This window comes from Sabethes cyaneus, chromosome 1 (genome assembly GCF_943734655.1).
Source record: "Sabethes cyaneus chromosome 1, idSabCyanKW18_F2, whole genome shotgun sequence".
Classification (NCBI taxonomy): domain Eukaryota; kingdom Metazoa; phylum Arthropoda; class Insecta; order Diptera; family Culicidae; genus Sabethes; species Sabethes cyaneus.
The window spans coordinates 72178224-72200952 of NC_071353.1; the positions used below are offsets into that span (position 1 = coordinate 72178224).

Genomic DNA, 22729 nt, shown 5'->3' on the forward strand with positions numbered 1-22729 from the left:
TAAAAAGAGTAACGAGAACGACTAGAGAGCCTGTTAAATATAGAGAGACGCCATCTCAAATCAAGAACATTTTTTGAGTAGATTTTTCTAAATTTTTAGCAGCTTTTTATGAATTATCAAAGATAAAAGCTTCAGAGGAGGGTTCCTTGAGGATGTTATTATTATATGTAGCTTTGAGAAACTCGAAATCTTTAATTTAAATCGCTGGTTCTCAAAAGAATTGGCAATAACAGACAACAGCAGCATAACTATTTACGGTACGACCATTAACTGTGGTAAAATTATCATGAAAAGGAATTACATATCCAGATTTTATAAAAGTTATTTATTCCAAATGTCTGTTGATCACAGAATAATCTGTGCGTGCGGCAACACTGACATACGCAGCTGCATTGTTGCTAAATTATTTGTTTCAGATGGCGACCCTCTAAGGATCTCTAAGATTCCCCTTTTGCTGAATCTCAGGCACACACACATATGCAAGTATAATGTAAATACATTATCTGAATATGTATGATGTTTGCCACGCGCACTGCAGCGACACTGGCATTCTATATATATTGATTATACTGATTTACCTTACTCAAGCTTCCTTTGCAATTTTGTTTTTTATCCCTCCGATGTCGCCAGTTGTAGTATCGCATCCGTCCGTCTTTCGGTCCTACTCAAGAATGTAGTTCGTTTTTCCATCCACCATCTCAAAACCCTCATTCTTCTTTATCGACTCCCATCAGATCCCCGATATTAAGCAGAGGTGTGGGCTTTCAATGACATTGTGATATGAGGTGTGGCAATATACTACACTATCGTTGCTGTGTTTTTGGACCTAAAGCGCGCTTTTGAAATAATATCTAGGCCCTTGTTATTGCAAACGATTAAGCACTTTGGAATGTTGGGGACTGTATACAAATGATTTCAGAGCTACTTCTGTGACAGGACTCAGAGGACTGTTCTTAATAGTTATTTCTGACTCTATGAATAATACGGAATTCTTCGACGCTTTCAGTAAGATTCATCACCATAAATTAATCATCTCGCCGCACTTAAATTTTTGCGCTTCCATTTTATTCTTGGCAACGGAGCACAAATATCGACAATACAGTGGACCCCCGTTCGTTTGAACGATTCCTCATGCAAACTAACGGGATTACTTTTTAATTTGAACAACTGGTAACCCGAAATATGCTGAAACCTGTGTGAACTGGTCGCCCTGCTCTTTGTTATTGTTTTGGTGGTTTGATTTAGTTGGCAGTTGCAAGCAGCGAATATCATTGGGAAACGAAATGTGAAACTGATTAAACACGCTAGATCAGTACAAACAAATCGTGTTTATGTGCATTGTCTGCAAAAGCAAATGATGTCATGTTGAGAATGACATTTGAACCATTTTTAATTTGCACGTCGTGCAAACCAGCGGGGTTCAAATTAAAAAGCGTTCAGATTAAAAAAGGTTAAACGAACGGGGGTCCACGGTATAGCGCTTGTAAAGTAAAGCAATGCGGTTGTTTTTAAGATGCAATAGATTCACTCCCTCGACGTTAATGCTGGATGCTTTACGATGGTTATCGGTGAAGCAACGAATTGTAATCTTGACAATGGTGTTCATCTTTAAAATAGTTTATGGATTGCGGCCTCGATATTTGAGTAATCGAATTGTGAGAGGGACAGTTATCCATAAATGTAACACTAGGAGCAGTATAATCAATATATATACTATAGAATGGCAGTGTCGCTGCAGTGCGCGTGGTAAACATCACACATGTTCAGATAATGTATTTACATATTTACATATATATGTGTGTGTGTGTGTGTGTGTGTGTGTGTGTGTGTGTGTGTGTGTGTGTGTGTGTGTGTGTGTGTGTGTGTGTGTGTGTGTGTGTGTGTGTGTGTGTGTGTGTGTGTGTGTGTGTGTGTGTGTGTGTGTGTGTGTGTGTGTGTGTGTGTGTGTGTGTGTGTGTGTGTGTGTGTGTGTGTGTGTGTGTGTGTGTGTGTGTGTGTGTGTGTGTGTGTGTGTGTGTGTGTGTGTGTGTGTGTGTGTGTGTGTGTGTGTGTGTGTGTGTGTGTGTGTGTGTGTGTGTGTGTGTGTGTGTGTGTGTGTGTGTGTGTGTGTGTGTGTGTGTGTGTGTGTGTGTGTGTGTGTGTGTGTGTGTGTGTGTGTGTGTGTGTGTGTGTGTGTGTGTGTGTGTGTGTGTGTGTGTGTGTGTGTGTGTGTGTGTGTGTGTGTGTGTGTGTGTGTGTGTGTGTGTGTGTGTGTGTGTGTGTGTGTGTGTGTGTGTGTGTGTGTGTGTGTGTGTGTGTGTGTGTGTGTGTGTGTGTGTGTGTGTGTCTGAGATTCATCAAAAGGGGAATCTCATTGTCAAACTTTGACAACCAGTTTAAAATTTCAAATATGGCTGCCAAGTAATGTGATTGGAAACTTCGCTTGCTGTAAATTTCTGAAAAAATCGGTGCAAAAGAGCGCAGTTGTGGGATTCAATTCATCCGAACGAAAAGAAAAAGAACGTTTAACGGGAAATTAGCAATCATTGATTTTTCGTCGGAGAACCCAATTTCGGAAGCAGTTTTTGGGTTTAAAAGCGGGGTTCTGTTTGTAAAAATGTAAATACTGCATTCTTCTTGCCAATCTCAACACAGCGAATACATTTTTATAAACAGAATTTTTGTTTCAAACAAAATAACTGCTTATGAAATTGGCAGAATCGACGACTGCTAATTTCACCTTAAAACATTTCACTGGTATGAAAACATAGCGATGAGCGCACTAATGACAACACCAACCAGCGCACAGATAAAGAACAGATAAATAATAATGAGCAACTTTGATAATGAAGTTCCCGATTCACAGAGTTGATACAGATTGTTAGCATTATGTTTAGGGGCCATCCATATACCACGTGGACAGCTTAGAGGGGGGTGGGGGGTACGTGAATGTCCACGCTTGTCCACGGAAGGGGGGAGGGGGTATAGAAAATGTCCACGTAGACATTTTTTGCAATAAATAGAACTTTTATTTGGGCCTTTTGAATTAATTAAAATTAGGTCACGACGTGTATTGTATTTTGCCTTACAATCAAATGCAGCTCGCCACGAAAAAGAAAATCCATTGACAACGTATTTGAAAAATAACTCGTCTTCCTAAAATTTCACGAACCACAACGGAGAGGTCTTGTAATGTGTTAAAGTCATCGACCAAGCTAAGGTACTCTGGTTGAACAGGGGTTTAAGCAGATGAATCTTCAAGCGAAGATCAAGCTGGAACAGGCTTTTCTGTAGTCCATCATTTATTTGCAGTGGACTAGATCAGCATGGACATAAGAAAAAAAAAGTCCACGTGGACAAACAATAGAGGGGGGTGAGGGTTGAGTCGATGTCCACGTTTGTCCACGGAGGGGGAGGGGGGTGTTGAAAATTGGCATTTTTGTGTCCACGTGGTATCTGAATGGTCCCTTATTACAATGAGTCCTGTAGAAAAACAGCGACACTGGCATTTTATATATGGGTCATTCCATCTCAAACGTACACAAAAATCGGAAAAATTGGATCCGATCATCAGCGATTTCAACTAAAGTTGGCATAAATGTTCATTCTGACCCCACAACCATTTTTCCAAAATATTGTGCCGATTGATCAATCTCCCTAGCAGTGGCGCTACTTCCTTTTTTACAGATTTTCAAAAATAAGTCATTTTTCGAGTTCAAATATCTCTGAAACTGTTTGATGTGAAGATATGCCAATATACTGTTTCTATTGATTTTTGGCCGCGCAATCGAATGATGTTATCAGTTTTTATCTAATTTGTCAAAATCATAAAAAAATTTGCGATTTAAAACGAAAAATGCGAATATCTCAAAATACCCCCAATTTTATTTTCAAATAAATATGCTCAAAATGTTCAATAGAAATTTCTACACAAGAATCACTTAACTAGAAAAAAAAATATTGGTAGTTTGGGAGATATGGCGTTTTGAATATCGGGGGCATTCGTAATTTTAACTGGATTGTTAGCGAAAGTATGTTTAAACACGTCTACCTGAAGTTTCCTGACATTTTCATGACTAAATAATGTATTTTAATGAAAAAGATGCATTTTCAACATACAATCAGCATAATAAATTTTGATGTTCTGGATACTTTTATATATATTTAAATAAAAGTTACAAATTCGTACAAATTTTTATAGTTTTATTATTTAAGTGTGCTAGTTATTTGAGCGATATAATGCATTATTATTTCACTCCTGAGATTTTTCGAAAGTTCGAAGTAATTTCAAAACTTGAAAAGGACTTTATTAACACTTCATTTCACTATGGGGAAAACTGGCTTAAAAACGAGCGAAATTCAGAAATGGTCTGCCAGCTGATGAAATATAAGTGATCTTATGTAATATTTTCCGGCGAATCTCATGGTGCCCACCGCTTCCTTAATTTTTATCGGAAAGTACCAATTTTTACTGATTTTACCCTCTTCTTCTTCTTCAGCAGCATAGAGCCGGGGTGGCTCGTGCTGTTTCAAGCACTCGTCTCCATTAAACTCGGTCTTGGGCCACTCGTCGCCAATTTCCTAGTCGTCTCAGAAGTCGCAAATCGCTTTCGTCCTGGTCGAGCCATCGTGCACGTTGGGCCCCCCTGTTCCTGGTGCCGGTGGGGTTGTTGAAGAGGACTATTTTCGTCGCACTGTCGTCCGGCATCCTTACGACGTGTCCAGCCCACCGTAGCCTGCTAACTTGCGCTAGATGTACGAGAGGGGAGACTCCCAAGCAGTGCCTGTAGTTCGTGATTCATACGCCTCCGCCACTCTCCGCCTTCAGTTTGTACTCCGCCAAATATCGTCCGCAGCACTTTCCGCTCAAACACGGCAAGGGCGCGTATGTCCTCCGTAAGCAGCGTCACGGCTTCAAGTCCATAAAGAACTACCGGTCTAATAATGGTTTTGTACATTGTTAGCTTCATGCGGCGGCGTATGCTTCCTGATCGTAGCGTTTTACGAAGGGCAAAGTAGGCCCGATTTCCCGCTTGGATGCGCCGCTGGATCTCCTTACTAGTGTTGTTGTCCGCGGTCACCAGCGATCCCAAGTACACGAACTCTTCTACCACTTCTAGTTCGTCGCCGTCAACGGTTACCGTCAGTGGGAGGCGCGCATTTGTTTCCTTTGAGCCTCTTCCTTTCATGTATTTAGTCTTCGACGCATTTATTTTTAGCCCAATTCTTCTAGACTCCGCTTTCAGTCTGGCGTAGATTGCTTCCGCCGTCGCAAAGTTCCTGGCAATGACGACGAAGTCATCTACAAAGCCTAGAAGTTGGCTACTCTTGGTAAAAATCGTGCCTCTCGTTTCGATGCCCGCTCGTCGGATCACCCCGTCAAGAGCGATGTTGAACAGCATGCAGGATAGACCGTCACCTTGTCTCAACCGTCGTCGCGTCTCGAAGGGACTCGAGAGTGTCCCAGAGATGCGTACGAAACACATCACTCGATCCAATGTAGCTCTGATCAGTCACGTCAGTTTGTCCGGAAAACCGTATTCGTGCATTATCTACCATAGCTTGTCTCGATCGACTGTATCGTATGCTGCTTTGAAATCAATAAGGATATGATGCGTGGGCACGTTGTACTTCCGACATTTCTGCAAGATCTGTCGGATAGTAAAAATTTGGTCCGTTTTTGCGCGAGCCCCCATGAAACCCGCCTGTTAATTCCCTACGAAACCTTGAGATATCGGGGACAGCCGGCGTAACAGGATCTGGGAGAGTACCTTGTAGGCGGCGTTTACCAGTGTAATACCACGATAGTTGCAGCAGTCTAGCCGATCACCCTTTTTGTAGATGGGACAAACCACTCCTTCCATCCATTCCCCCGGTAGCTTTTCCTCCTCCCAAATCCTCGAAATAACCCAGTGTAGAGCCTTTGATAGCGTTTCTCCGCCATGTTCATAAAGCTCTGCCGGTAGGCGGTCCTTCCCAGCGGCTTTATTGGTCTTCAGCAGCCTGATTTCTCGTTTGACTTCTTGGAGATCAGGTGCTAGGACATCACTATCTTCCGTGGGCGCTCCTAGGTTAATTTCCGTTCCGCCTCGTTCTGCGACTTCGCCATTGAGGTGTTCATCGAAGAACTGCTTCCACCTGTCGACCACCTCGCGCTCGTTTGTAATTAGATTCCCTCCCTCGTCCCTACACATGTCAGGTTACGGTGTGTAGCCCTTCCGAGTTTGGCTCACCTTTGAGCGCACATGTACTGCTACTAGGTAATGGTCAGAATCAATATCCGCACCCCGACGGGAGCGTACGTTCGTGATGTTAGAGAAGAACCGGCCCTCTATGAGAACGTGGTCAATTTGGTTCATTGTACGTTGGTCAGGTGATCTCCAGGTGGTTTTGTGGATATCCTTGTGCGGGAAAAAGGTTCTTCGGATCTGCGAAGTTTATACATCGTTGGCCGTTATCGTTTGTGTCGGTGTGCAGGCTATGGGGTCCTACCACCGGTCTATGCATTGCTTCCCTACTGACCTGGGCGTTCATATCCCCGATGACGATCTTGATGTCCTGTGACGAGCAGCTGTCGTACGTTGCCTCCACCCTCGCGTAGAACGCTTCTTTCTCATCGTCGGGTCTACCTTCGTGCGGGCAGTGCACGTTAATGATGCTATAATTGAAGAAACGGCCCTTTATCCTCAATACACACATTCTCTCGTTGATCGCCTTCCAATCAATCACGCGATCCTGCATTCCGCCCAGCACTACAAAGCCCGTCCCCAGTTCGTTGGTAGCGCCACCGCTCTGGTAAAACTGGGCCTTTCCGCCACGGATCTTCCATACCTTCTCTCCTTTGCGACAGATTTCCTGCAGAGCTACGATGCCGAGTTTGCGGGGTTCCAGCTGTTCAATCAGCACCCGCTCGCAACCTGCAAAATTTAGCGATCTGCAGTTCCAAGTCCCGAGTCTCCATTCGTCGTCCTTATTCTGTCGCCTAGGTCGATGCCGAATATTCCGCTCCGTATATGCTTGAATGTTGTTAGTTTGTGTTATTTAGGTGTGTAGCCGTACTGGGGCAACACTACCGAGTCTCGTGATGGGGCTGCCATCTTATAGTGCCGAGACTCACTATACCTCCTTCCCGGTTAGTATACGACCTTAGTTTCCACCGGGGTTGGTTACCCGATCTCCGCTAAGGTTGCTCGTATTCCGGCTGGTACCACGAGGAGGTCGGGATCGGAGTTGCTGGATAAGAGGCTAACGACCACTATGGGGTCTATATTCCGCATTATCCAGCCGTTTACCAGCCAGATTTTACCCTATTCTTAACAATATTTTAACTTAGTGGACTTTATCAGGCAAGACTTAAAAAATACAGAGTCTAAAAACCCAATTATATAACTTGATACTTTCCGATGGCTATTAGGAAAGAGGTGAGCACCATGAGATTCGCCGGAAAATTTTACATAAGATCACTTATATTTTATCAGTTGGCAGACCATTTCTGAATTTCGCTCGTTTTTAAGTCAGTTTTCCCCATAGTGCAATGAAGTGTTACTAAAGTCCTTTTCAAGTTTCGAAATTACTTCGAACTTTCGAATAATCTCAGGAGTGAAATACCACATTAGTCGACATACTAATGCATTATATCGCTCAAATAACTAGCACACTTAAATAATAAAACTATAAAAATTTGTACGAATTTGTTACTTTTATATAATTAATTATATAAAAGTAACCTGAACATCAAAATTTATTATGCTGATTGTATGTTGAAAATGCATCTTTATCATTAAAATACATTATTTAGTCATGAAAATGTCCGGAAACTTCAGGTAGACGTGTTTAAACATACTTTCGCTAACAATTCAGTTAAAAGTACGCCTGCCCCTGATATTCAAAACGCCAGATCTCCCAAACTACCAATATTGTTTTTTCTAGTTAAGTGATTCTTGTGTAGAAATTTCTGGCGAACATTTTAAGCATATTTATTTGAAAATAAAATTGGAGGTGTTTTGAGATATTCGCATTTTTCTTTTTAAATCGCAAAAAAAATTATGATTTTGACAAATCAGATAAAAACTGATATCATTCGATTGCGCGGCCAAAAATCAATAGAAACAGTATATTGGTATGTCTTCACATCAAACAGTTTCAGATATTCAGAACAGATATTTGAACTCGAAAAATGACTTTTTTTGAAAATCTGTAAAAAGGAAGTAGCGCCACTGCTAGGGTGACTGATCAATCGGCACAATATTTTGGGAAATTGGTTGTGGGGTCGGAATGAACAATTATGCCAACTTTAGTTGAAATCGCTGATGGTCGAATCCAATCCTTATGGACGTTTGAGATGGAATGACCCATATATGGGTCATTCCACGTCAAGTGTCCGAGTCACTTGTAATCAACCTTCTCGGATTTTCACCAAACTCGGCCAGATTGTGCGTTTTGGGTCAAAAAGCAAAAATCCCAAGTTTGGTGCCTATTGGACTTTCCCTCGATAAACATAAATACGAAAGTTGAAAGAAACCTATTTTCACAATAAAGTTCCACTATTAATTTTAATTCAACAGATACGCTTTTCACCTTCTACTTGAAGGCTTCATAAATGTTTGTTTTCAAACTGTTTTGTAGTTTAGATTTTTCTTTCATTTAAGAATATAATATAGTTTTTCCTAACAGTGATGCCAACTTTCCAGTTTTCACTAGTATTGGAACATTATAAATCCATATCAATATTTTATATCAGTATTAACAGTATTAATATATTTTTATTCCTCCAAATAATTATTTCCTTGTGCCTTTTCTGCTTATTTTTTTGATACTTTATATGTAGTCCCTAAATTTGATTCGGAAACCGTTTTCATTATAACAGAATTGGTACTAATAGGAATTGCGGCATGCATATAACGGATACCAGGAATAGATGCTGCTGACAGGAAGCGATCCTTAATATATCCTTTTCTTCGCAACTCCGGCGAAGAACTAATTTATTTCATATGAATTATATAGAAACTTAAACAATAATATGTACTGCTCATTTCGTCAATACAATACAGATTTTCAATAAAAGCAATTAGGCATTGATAATTTTTTTTGCATGTTGCTTTGCGCAAGTGAATGGTATTGTTGCACTGTTGACATTGTGTCACCTCTGCTGCTTGCCATCTCACATAGTTGAAGGCATGAGAATCTAGGAATTGTTTGTTTGACTTTTCGTTCACTCAAATTTCGTATTCTGCTAAGACGCTCAAAAACAAACTTTAGTTGTATTATATACTGTTTATGTGCTCTCACAATAGCGCAATGTTGCTTTAAATTAAACCAGAATATTTTGCTTTGTCTTGTTATTTGCTTATTGCTAGGAAATTTTATTTTGTTTATGATTTTACTTGAAAAATTGGGAATTGTTTGTTTCAAAACGCTATATCTCGAGAACGGGACGGAACACCTCGTGATTTTGAGCGATTCTAATGTAAAAAAGTCTGAGGAATACGATGGTGTTGATATTTTTGAGATCACATTGTACTCATTGAGACAAAAATACAAATTTAGTTTTCAGATCAAAAATAAAAGTATTTGGCAGCGCTGCCGCAAAAAAACTAATATTTTTTCGGATTCCTCAGAGGATTTCCCATGAAAATGTAGAACTGAGTTTTTTTTCTAAATTGAATATTTACGAAGATATAAGCAAAAGAAAATAAGCGAATTTGACGAAAATTATGCTTTTTCTAATAAAAGGGAGGTTCCCAAAAATCGAGGGAAAGTCCAATCGGCACCAAACTTGGGATTTTTGCTTCTTGACCCAAAACGAACAATCTGGCCGAGTTTGGTGAAAATCCGAGAAGGTCGATTACAAGTTTGTACTTTTTCTCGGTCACTTGACGTGGAATGACCCATATTGATTCTGCTCTAGGAGCTAGTCTGGTTTGCTTGGCTCAGCAACGGATTACACTGGATGTTAGCAAAAACATTCCATCAAGAAGACTAGCAACTCGACCAAAAGTCGGGAGACAGTAACAGCAATGCTATCTGCCGAGTTAGAGTTGAACTAATACACACTAGTGTGTGTAAATAAAAATATAGATGTACACAAACACGTATGCAATGCATTGCCATGCTCGCACACATCTTTTCCCACTAATACATATACACACAGCTTCAACTTTTGTCGGGAGGGGTGCACTGTTGCTTCTATTGCTTGTCATTTGTATGGTCATGAGGAAGAGATGCCAGTCTTCTTCATGGGATGTTTTTGATGTTAGCTTAATGTAAACGTTGAATATCTCTACCCAAGTGACCGATCAGCAGTAACATAAGCAATAAATCAGCTGCTCATTAGCATATCTGGTTTTTTATACTGCACGTTGTTATTTATTACCTTTTTGATAGTCTATTCACATTAATTTGGCATCCAAAATTCTATTCAAATTCTAGTCGGTAATCAGCTGCAAATAACCATTGTCAGCATTATTAGAGGATTAGTAGTAAAGAAGCAGTATATTTTGACTAGGTACTTTTAAGTAACATTTAAGTGACTTTAAGGTTACCTGGATAGTTAGTTGATGTAGTTAGTGTAGTGATTGTTACTGAACATTCTGGGTAGTTGAATGGCTTGAGAGTTTGCATTATATGAAGCATTAGAAATTTGGTAAAGCAATTTGAATCTGTGTAAAAATCAGAGGAGTTGTGTACAAGACACGACCGCATATATAGGTGACGCAGGACTATGTAAGTCTCTTTGTAGTGATAGTAGCATGTATTCAATCATTCAAGTAACCATTCGATTCTTCATGTATACATGCTATATGCAACATATATACATGCTACATACGTTGTATGTAACATTTATCAAAGTAGTAACATTGCATACGTTCAATTCTCGAAAGATTGTGCGTTTGAAAACAATTTAACAAAATCAAGAACACAAACTATTGCTTTCCTGCTACCTTACTGAAATTAAAGATTGTTTTTATTACCCATGGTTCCCCACGTTGAAGAGAATTTACCTATTCAATCCTATTTTATCAACAGCACATATTTTCACTACACTTGTAATGAAACGGCAAGCATGCGAATTTATACAGAGTCGTACTATAACCGTACACTACAGCTGTAGCACATTTTTCCAACACAGATATCAAATTCGCCGAGGTTTAATCGTCTTGCAGTAAACAATTTGCGATCTGTTGGGACAACGAATTTGTGTCATTTGTTCTGGCACACTTCCCTAACACAGACATCAAATTGGAATAGGTTTAATCGCGTTCGTAAGAAATCTGTTGGCACGAGGGGGCTTTGTCACTCTTTCTGGCGTACTTCACAAGCAAGGACGTCAAAATAGTCTAGGTTTAACCGCGGTGTTAAGAAATCTTGTTGAAATGAGGATACTTTGTCACTTGTTTTGGCTTACTTCCCAAGCACAGATATCAAATTGGTATAGGTTTAGATCATCGCAAAGAATCTTCCAACCAATCACGAAGCGAGAATTCTGGTAAAACATACGTTCATTATTTTCAATTTTTCAATAGTTCAACATCAAGAATTCATACTTTTCTTCATTTGGGTCAATTCTTAGAAGATTTGCCAATCGATTGGTGTAAGAATATTGAAAGTCGATCGGAAAACCGCAGAGCTATTAGCGCTCAAAACCTTTCATTTTTCGTGACGCTCGCATTTTTCGATTTTTTGGAATGACACCCTATCTCAAAACTTGCCGTAAGACGTAGTCCTACGTCAAAACACCAGTCCGTTTTTTGTTTTCCTGATTTATATTTTTATAAAAATTATCTGATGGTCAAATCGTCTACCTCAAACATCACTAGGGGAACGAGGTGGGCCCATCGTCATCATCATTTATGTGGTCGTAATAATCGGAAGAGAGGGACACTAATAAGAGTGTTTCAATATCTATACATATAACTGTTAGGCATTGTAGACGAAAACGCGAGAAAAAAAGAGAATTCCGTTATTCTTATTCCGTTAAATAATAATTTTATTATAATTACAAAACTATTTCCACAATTAAAGAACATTACAATAAGATTTCTCTAAAGCCCCCAAGAACATTTTGTTTTAAAAACATTCTAAAATTTTTTGTACTTTTCAGACCATATCGCAGGAAACGGAATTTGCACCGCACGTGACCGCAACATGCAAATCAGGCACAATGAATATCAAAATCATATTCACTGCCGCATATAATGGAATAGTTCACGCACGAGATTTTCGGACACTATCCTGTATGGCTTTTGGTAACGGATCAGCAGCTGTTACTCTCAGCCTAAATCTGCTTGCCAAGCAAGGCAACAGCGATTATTGTGGTATTCTAGTCAGCAATGTGCACGGAGGCGAGGTAAGACATAAGACATAAAAAATAGAAAAATACTTCTAAAATAATTGAAATATAATTTTCACGGTGTTCAAAAGGCCATTATTAAAAAATAAAATAGACCATTAAAACGGCACATACCAATTGCTTTGTATTGCCAGCCTACACATCTGAGCCAATTTTTAAAAAATCGTTTTTTGAATTACACCCTGTTGAAGTTTTAAAGGGCAGATTGATCATATAAAGTACACTAAAGTTTTTACGGGGCTTGTTTTTACGCGATTTTCGGAACTTACGCGGATGTGCTCAATTAGTCTATTTTTTAACTTAGTGTTGAAATCCACGATGTTTTTTATGCGAAATTTTGTTTTTTACGCGATTTGATGGATATTTACGCGGAACGTATCCTTCACGTAAAAAGCGACTTGAGTGTAAAAATATTCAGTGACACTTCTACAATGAACGTAAATCACAACCGGTAATGGTTTTTTTCTGCAATATATGCCCATTTTCGACCATTTTAGGAGTTTTGCGCTGTATTGGGACTAACCGGTACTTGCCCTCTGCAGTTCTAACACTCCGTTTTCTGCCGTTTTTTTATGGTTATCAACAGATCCCGTCTCGACAAATCTTTTTAGTGTATAGTAAGCAAATCCTCTTTTTATGCCGAGATGTTTGAGGTCACGAAAAATAGTGTTGCATGCAGCACCGTTTCGGAATTTATTTATTATCAACGACCGTAACTCGAACATTGGTACGTGTACACCGAACGAGACACAATACGAAAATGAAACTACGTCAAGTAAAACTTAAGTGATGATGACACACACATGGTACAATCAAACTAGTATTAATTGTATATGACATTGCAGGCATAAAATGATTTTGTTCAAATATATATGTGTCACACTGTAGAAATCATAGCTTTTCTTTGAAGGCCAACGGTAGTTCAAGCTGATAGAAGACAAAGTTAAGGGGTCTGTAGTCGCAAGGTTAACGAGTCTGCTTTAACAAGCGAATGGCCACGGGATCGAATCTTAGTAGAATCAGGCCATTCGATGCCAAAGTGAATTTAGTATGGGTTTATTCTCAGGTCCCTTATCAATCACCCTTTCTTCAAACTGAATTCTATATTATCTCGACAGTGCAAAAATGACTCTTATAGTAAAATGCACTGATTTATCTGCGCCAGGGATGGCTATAATTGGAGACTGCGTGCTGTCATGTGGAACGAGGTGGGTAAAGTAGAGAAAAGCATTGAAGGAAGGGTACCATATTACACACAAGCACGCATAAAATTCAGTAAGCATATCTCTCACTCAATAGCGATTATAGCAAAAATAAATGCAGTGCGGTTTATACAGCAAACACCCGGGCGATATCACAATATATCAACGATACTGGTCGCAGTGATGAGTTAAGTTAAGTAATCTTGGATCTTTGCCACGAAAAATCCATTTGACGATTGCCACATCATTAGTACCGACTTTTCGCTCACTAAATTAATTACACTCGCATCAGGAGCATCGGGTAAAAAAGCTGACAGAAATAGCCAAAATTTTTCATCTATCTAACTAGCCGGATCCGTTGAAAAAGAGCAAACACTCGTACCGAGTAAGAGTTTGGATGCTCGGTTGGCCAAATTATGAAAGTCGTCTCTATCCATTTTTTTGCAGAATTTAAGGGAAACGGGCTAGTGATCTCAAAACTGAGATTTTGGGCAGACGGCTGAACCACAAGGACTTGGTAGCAGGTAAGCCTAATAGGGGAAAAGTGTATAATGTGCCCCCCCTAAGAATAAATGGATATATCTCCGTTATACTTCCCCAAATTAACGTTACAACTACGTGTATATGTTGGTACTTAAGCTGACAACCAATTGCAATTGTTTATTTCATTTAGTATTGTGGAATAAACATGCTAGGAATTATTTAATAAAAGCACCTAAATGTTGTGTTTCTCGTCTGCGCGGGGTAAAATGCCCCCCCTGCGGTATAATATGCCCAATGCGGTAATTTGAGTATTTCTACCAGTGACAGACCAACTCTATTTTGTAGAAAGTAAAACTATTTCCTTTGTTTTGCAAAATATCGTTATTTTATGTAAAATAAACCTAGTTTCGGCCTTCTGGTGCACTTTTTCTTTTCTGCATGGGGCACATTATACAGCAGCCGTGGCGTTTTGTACCGGGTAGTTGAATTACCTAGAATTTGGACGTTGGTAATAAATTATTCCCACCACGGTTGCTCTACAATACTAATTGAATTAAATAATGGCAATTGGCTTCAAGTTAGATCTGTTTACCTATGTTTATAGCCACATTTGCAAGGGGGGGCAAATTGCACCACCGCAAGTGGGGCATATTGGCCTGCTTTTACTTATTTGAAAAAATATTAAATGCTAAAGCAAATCAAGCGTTTCATACCGTTATTTTTAGCAGGGATGTCATTTTGAAGTTCACTTTACGCAATCGAATCGCAACAACCGGTTATTTACAGATTTTGACAAGAAAATAGCTTATGGAAATGACGCCAAAAGTTACATCGGAAGCTGCTCAAAAACAAATTTATTTTTGTTTTGTTTTTACAGCATGTGACAACTGTCATACTTGCATAGTAGGTTAGTTCCATCAAATACTATGGTTTCTGGGTGGTTTTGCATTTTAATTTCGCTTGTTTAGCGAAAAACGAAGGGGGGGCACATTGGCCACGGGGGGCACGTTATACACAATTCCCCTATGTTATTTTTATTATTTGTTTCGTTTCAGCTCATCAAGTACCCAGGGGTGCCACATATAATTCTGTGTTTTTTGTTGGAAAAATCTGGCCATCTGTACAGCGAGGAAAAATATCTGTGCAAAAATCTGTACAATGTAAAGCAATGAGAGTGAAAGAGACGGAGAGTCATTTTGCTGACTATTTCCGTCTCTTTCACTCGCATGTAAAAGCTCAAAAATCTGTTAAATCTGTGTAATTGGCGAAAATCTGTATTCTGTGCTTACAGATTCTGATCAGGCGATTTCTTTCAAATATCTGTTAAACACAGAATAATCTGTGCATGTGGCAACCCTGCAAGTACCTCCTATTGTACAATGAAAACTTTGGTCGTATCAAGTGTAAATAATGCACATGGATATCAGAACGAACAATTAAATTATTGGATATTAGATGAACTGATGGAAATTCAAATGATGCAATTATATTTCACTCGATGGATTGATGGTGAGATTGCTACTTTTGCTCATTTATACTCATTATATACCGCCATCCGGGGTGAGATTGTGCCACGGGGGTGAGATTGTGCCAAAAACCAAAAGTGTTTATTTGTGAAAATTTATTATAACTAGAGAAACTGGCGACCTAAATTCAAAATGATGATGAACATAACATATTTATTCATAACTTAGAATGGAACACAGATAATATTAGCAAACTATTTAGCCTAAACAGGGTTTCAAAGTTCGCGATCAAAAATACTCGGAAATAACGCTTGTAAACAATATCCCGCATAAACCAACCCAAACAAGAAAGCGCATCAACTTGCTATTTTGAAGGTATATAAACTAATCATTTACAATGTATTGAAAGGTTATTATGCATTGGATAAGTTTTGATTACGAAAATAATATTTTTCGAAACTTTGTACTTTTCGAGCTTCACGGGGGTGAGATCCTCGTGCGACCAAGGAAATGGAACGTTGTTTCAGGTGCTGGGGTTTCGGCCATCAGGCGAGTAACTGTGAAGGTCCGGATCGATCCAGATCGTATCGGAAATGCGGCGAGAATGGCCATTCGCAAGCGACTGCGCAAAGCCACCAAGGTGTATGCTCTGCAAACATTCAGAGAGAAATGACCACACGACGGGAGGCTTCCAATGCTCAGCGTATAAAAAGGCGAAGGCGGGTCAGCAGTGATGGAGGTGACCCAGATTAATCTCAATCATTGCGACATAGCGCAACAACTGTTGTGACAGTCGACAACGGAGTCGTAGTGCGACGTCGCGACGTAACGGTAACCGGTAACGGTAATTGGGCAGCTGATAAAGCAGCAATGGCTGAAATACACTTAATGGACAAGTTCCTCATTGAGGAGGAGGTTTCCAATTCGTACGAAGGTTTCGTGATTGTCAAAATCAACGGGATCTACGTATGCAGCTGTTACGCACCCCCAAGATGGACCATGGAGTAGTTCCACCAGATGCTGGACGCACTGACCGAAAAACTCATCGGACATAGGCCGATCATCGTTGCGGGAGACTTTAACGCTTGGGTCGTGGAGTGGGCGAGCAAATGCACCAACGCCAGAGGGTACAGTCTATTAGAAACCCTGGTTAAGCTGCAAATTGCACTGATCAACGAAGGTACCGTTAGCACCTCTTGTAAAGACGGTCGCGAATCCATCATTGATGTAACTTTTGGCAGGCCATCCCTGATGCCGAACATAAATTGGAGGGTCTGCGAAGAGTATACCCAAAGCGATCACCAGGCGATTAAATATAGTATCGGCCTGCGAAATCCGGCGATAAGACAGACAGCTAGAACCTCGTAAGGGATCTTTTCATCGAGGCACTCCGGGTGGACGGTGGAAGATCGATCTTGAATGAGAACGAGTTGACGGATATATTGGTCAAGGCATGTGATGCTACCGATTGCATAACAATTCCCCGAAAACTATTTCCCCGAAACCCGTCTTCCCGAAAGATATTTCCCCGAAAACCATTTTCCCGAAAGATATTTCCCCGAATGTAATAATTCCCCGAAATATATTTCCCCGAATGTACTAATTTCCCGAAGGATATTTCCCCGAATGTACTAATTCCCCGACAAATATTTCCCCGAATATACCAATTCCCCGAAAAATATTTTCCCGAAGGTATCATTTCTCCAAAAACCATTTACCAGAATACTGATTTCCACGAGTATAATTCATGTTACATTATTGCATTGCAAGCCTGTTGTTGTCAAGTGTATGTCTGGTCTTACCCAGGTTTTTTCCCAGGTATCTTCAAAGTAGAAATATGTGTTAGATTATACGACATACGGGGAAATATTTTCCCCGAATGAAGTTTTTCTGAAAAATGCTTTTCCAAATGTATTGATTCCTCGAATGTACTGAATTCGAAAATCAGTTTCCTCAATAGATTCCCAAAATCCAGTTTATAAAAACCAATTTCTCGAATGCCGCTTCCCCGGAAAGCATGTTTTAAAAATAAGCCATTTAAAATTTGATAATCTAAAAACTGGGGTTGAGTACCATGGAAGGCTGCAAATCAAAAAGTAGAAAAACACATAAAGCTAAAACAATTGAAACGTCAATGAATTTTGACTAAACATTTAACATACATAACAATGGGGTCAGTCCCGGCGTAGTGGTTAGCATTCACGCCTCTCACGCCCAGGTTCTCGGCGTTCAACTCCTAACCCCGCAGAAGCTAACCCAAGCTGGTTAAAGTGACTATAATCTAACAAAAAAAAAAATTAACATACTATTTAACATTACAAAACAAAACCATTTTTCACATACAGGGATACCTCGATATAAGACAATTTATCATTTCAAAAAGTTGTCTTATATCGAAACATGATTTTTTTAAAAAAAAATTTGCATTGGCGGTCGCCAATTTTGCACTGTGTTGAGAATTACGCTTCTTGCACTATTTATTACTGTTTGAACTATTAGTTTTTTTTCAATTTTTAGGGTTATTTTGAAATAATGAACATCTTCGTGGCGCCGATTTTGGAATGGAAAATTAGCTTTGTTATCGTTACCAGCTATGTCGAAGGGATTTATTCGATATAAGACAAAAATTGTCTTATATCGAGGTTGTTTTATAACGAGGCTGTCTTATATCGAGGTATACCTGTATTTTTGCTCATAAAATAACTGCTGCTCGGAATCAACTGAAAATTAGTTACCTCGACTGGGTCTGCGGAAATTCACAAATTTGTGCATGCGAAAGTCTGCTGCATCCAACGGTGGATTGGCTATCATTTTTCTTGGTGAATAGATGGATCATTCATTCAACAGATGCAGAACTTTGAACTTCTTAGGTCCCTTGGTATGATTTCCAACGTATAAAAGAAAAATCGTTTTCGGATCATGTGGGTAAGGCCAGTGCCGTAGCGTGCGGTTGTTAGACTAGCCACCGCCAAGGGCGCTAGGTCTTAAGGGTGCCAAAAAGCAAGGCTCCAATTACAAGTTACAACCCTCTTTTACCATACTTCCACTCGAAACACTGTGTAAAGGTCAATTACAGGTAATAACATTATATTTCATGAAAAACTGAAGCAAAATTCGTCATTATTCCAAAAATATTCTCGCATTTTGCTATTGATAGTTGATACCGCTCATCAGACGGCGCACATCTTCTTCAATTACGGTTTAGGCCAGCAAAGTCGCTGGTGACTGCTTCCTTCTTTTATCTTCAGTCATAGAATTTAGCTCTTGCAGTAGGGAAATATCGACTGTATGTCAAAACATGCGCAGCCTTCGGTCTACTTAATTGTTGGTTACATGCTGTCCTTACTCGCTATCGCTCGTTCGGACTCAACTAAAGGATAACCCCTACTAGTCAGTAAACCTAGGAAAACACATGCATCTAAATAGAGGTGGTTTCTGCAGGGGGGCCCTAGCGCGACTCAACGTGAGCCACTATCATTACCCAACGGATCTACTGACAGTCTGACACTGACAAATGGGATACTCAATGATGACGATGATGATGATGATGATGATGAAGGGTCAAACGGAATGATATGCAAATTGAGTAAGCAGGAATTCTAAACTAAATTAATTCTAATTAAAGTTACATGCAATCGAATTATTTGATTTTCTAAAATAAATATACTTACGAGGTAAAGTTATAAAAAAGCTTAAAAATATTCAAATTTACTACTTACACACTACTGTTACAGGATAAACTTATTGAATAATATACAGTCACGCCAATATTATGGGCCACCCAGTATTATGGGCCAGTCTATATTTTACGTTAGTTTTATGCGTAACAAATTAATATTTAACTATCGAGTATGAGTTCAATAGACAGAAGCAACATTCCGCTACATGCTTGACAGCAATACACTTAGTTCCAATGCGTTTATTTTCTTAATTTTCCGATAGTTGTGAGTTGACTCCAATCGACTGTCGATTTGTTATTATTTTTGCGGTTGTTATAAAAAGTCGGTTGCGATTTATAAGCTGAATAGCGGCGTAAATTTGTGTGTCAGAGCATAAAATGAACGGAAATCGAGGGAATAGGTATGCATTCATTGAATTACGGTGAAACCACCTAGAGAAATTCATTTCCCGCTTTAATATACGAAATTAAACAATGGCCCATAATACTGGGAGCAAAATAGAGTATTATGGGTCAAGCATATAAATCAACAGTTTTTCGCTGTTTTTAACTATAATTGTAATTTGTTTTCAGTAAAACGAAAAAACGTGCAAGGAAAATCAATATACAGAAATCGAAGCTCTATAATCCTGATATATTGCATCACGCTCTTGATCTAACAAGACAAACCGGAAAAGTCCGGGAAGTTGTAAGGGATCAGTACAGTACAGTTCCACGTTATTTATGGAAACCACCCAAAACTAATAAGCCAAGATCAAATACTCTTCTTCTTCCTGAACTGACTTACTTTACTTAGATGGCTAGCTGTCCTAAGATAAAGCCTGATGAACAAAGTTTCTCCAATGCACTCGGTTGTGGGCCATCGCTCTTCAATTTCTCAGACTCGCTCCCCCTAGTCTAACCATATTGCTCGCTGCGCCCCTGGTCGTCTTATTCCTACCGGATGTGAGGCATATACCATCTTTGCAAGGTAGTTGTCCGGCCTTGTTACAACTTGCCCTGTCTATCGTATCCGTTTAGCTTTAGCCGCCTTTTGCATACCTCGTTTGCCATAGAGACCATCATCTTGATAAAGCCCTCTGCGTGACTCGAATGAATTAGATATTCCACTCGAAATCCGAACAGAGCACTGAGTACCATCCATCATACATTAAATCAGTTTGATGAGCTGAAGAAGAAGCTAAAATTGAATTCTAATCTCAACTCAGTCAGACAATTTCTGAGTACAATACAAGATACAAAATAAGATCACTAAATCGTGAGAAAGAATCACACACACACACACACGCACACACACACGCACACACACACGCACACACACGCACACACACACGCACGCACACACACACACACGCACACACACGCACACACACACGCCCACACACGCACACACACACACGCACACACACACACACACACACGCGCACACACACACGCACACACACACGCACACACACACACACACGCACACACACACACACGCACACACACACACACGCGCACACACACAACCAAATACAGGTCGAACTCGATTATATAGTCGCCAAAATTTTTCACTTCATATAATCGAATCCTCCTTATGATCGAATCAAGAAAAATAATTTTTTTTCATTGTTTTATATAAAAAAAAATTGTGTATGTATTTGTGTTTAAATGTAAAAGAAAAAATTATTTTTAGCTCTCACCTTGAAGGCAGAAAATACCTTTCTTACATTAAAAATTAATATGAATATACAGTCGAATTTCGCTGGTTGGGCCTCTAATACTTGGGCTTCGTTTTAGTTGGGCCTTCGCTAAAACGAAACTGGATGTCAAAATTGGCTGTCAAGTTAGAACTGACAATCACTCGTCAATTCTTTCAAGGGGTAAGCAAAAGCGTATCAACTTGTAATTCGCGTTAATTTTCAATAATCAATTTTTGAAATTTTCACAGATTATTCAAAAAAGAAAAACATCCGCATATTACCCATTTCGCTTTACCAAACTTCGATTAGTTCAAAGAATTCAAGTCGCGTAGCTTCCGATACATTGTTCTCAACGTATTGAATGATTAAACGCGGCTAAGTCTACGGCTATGCAAATCCACTTTAATACATCAGCATACTTAGGTTTTTTTTGAAAAAGTAGCTTTTGTATACGGTAGGCTTCGCAGCTGGAGTACAGAACTATTCCAGTGCTTCTTAGTGCAATCCTTATTTAGATATCTGGCGTAGCAATATATTCAACTCAATAATATATATGTATATTTATGTCCATTTTACACCTGTTTTCAAAACAAACATCTCATTTTATTAATATTTTTTGAAACGATGGTTCTACAATTGATGAAGGGACGGTTGGGGAAAGAAATGAAAATTTTTTGGTGAAGGAGAGGAAGAGCGGAAAGGAAGGGGGGGCTATTGGTAGCTATGCTTGACAAGTAGTCATTTTGACTCCTACCTTTTGTCCAATGCTGGAAGGTGCATGAGTCGAACCAAACTGTAATCTGAGATTATAACTGGGTTCGAACTCACAACCATGCGTACAACACCTACTGCAGCCATGGAGGCAATGCTATGCTTACTGCCTTTGCATCTTCATGTGAAGAAGGAAGCAGAGCTCGGCGCACTACGGTTGCAAAGGAGTAAAACCATACTCGAAGGTGACCAAATCGGTCATCTTCGCATACTTCGGGAATTCAATCTGACACCTTTAGTAACTTCAGTCTCTGACTGCATGGAAGCCAGGCCCAATATGGACGTTCCATACGAGGTGATTGAAACAGATCGCTCAATGTGGAATAATGGAGGGCCAGATCTTCCATCTGGAACTATCTGTTTTTTTAAAGATGGTTCAAAAATGGGGGCCTGCACAGGCTCCGGAGTCTACGGACCCGGCATCAGGGAAACTATCTCATTAGGAAAGTGGCCCACCGTTTTTCAAGCAGAAGTATATGCCATATACATCTGTGCGACAATATGCTTGAAACGAAAGTACAGGCATGCGAAAATCGGTATCTTCACGGACAGCCAAGCAGCACTACTGGCTCTCAAGTCCGCCAAATGCGTGTCCAAATTAGTTTGGGAGTGCAGCACAGCATTGAGGGAACTCTCCCGCCAAAACAAAGTTTTATTACTTTGGGTGCCCGGTCACTGCGGAATCGAGGGCAATGAATTTGCTGACAACCTAGCAAGACAAGGATCAGCTCAGCAATTTATTGGTCCTGAACCGTTTCTGGGCACCTCCACATCCGCCGTGAAAGGCGAACTGATGACATGAGAAAAGCTAGAAATAGCATCCCGTTAGAATCAAACACAGGGTTGTAGACAAGCTAAACAGTTTATCTACCCAAACCCTGCAGTAGCTAAAAAACTACTCCATTTAACTCGTAGTGAACTACGCACGATCACGGGACTCCTAACAGGACACAGTCCCGCTCTTTATCATTTAAAGAATATCGGCAAGGTATCATCTGACACCTGCCGCTTTTGTAACTCTGAACCTGAAAGTTCAGCGCATCTGCTCTGCTATTGCGGAGCTCTTGCATTATCAAGGCACAACTTCTTAGGAAGTTTCCTTCTTACTCCATATC

The 22729-nt window shown here is 39.8% G+C and overlaps 1 protein-coding gene across 6 annotated transcripts in view; it reads left to right on the top strand.

Moving 5' to 3' along the window:
• LOC128736375 (uncharacterized) overlaps window positions 1–22729 on the top strand; it is a 117629-nt gene that overhangs the window by 15151 nt on the left and 79749 nt on the right. For all 6 annotated transcript variants that reach the window (XM_053830861.1, XM_053830869.1, XM_053830853.1 and 3 more), the window contains exon 3: window positions 12080–12325. In XM_053830861.1, coding sequence (XP_053686836.1) covers window positions 12080–12325 — 246 coding nt within the window. The remainder of the gene's footprint in view (window positions 1–12079; window positions 12326–22729) is intronic.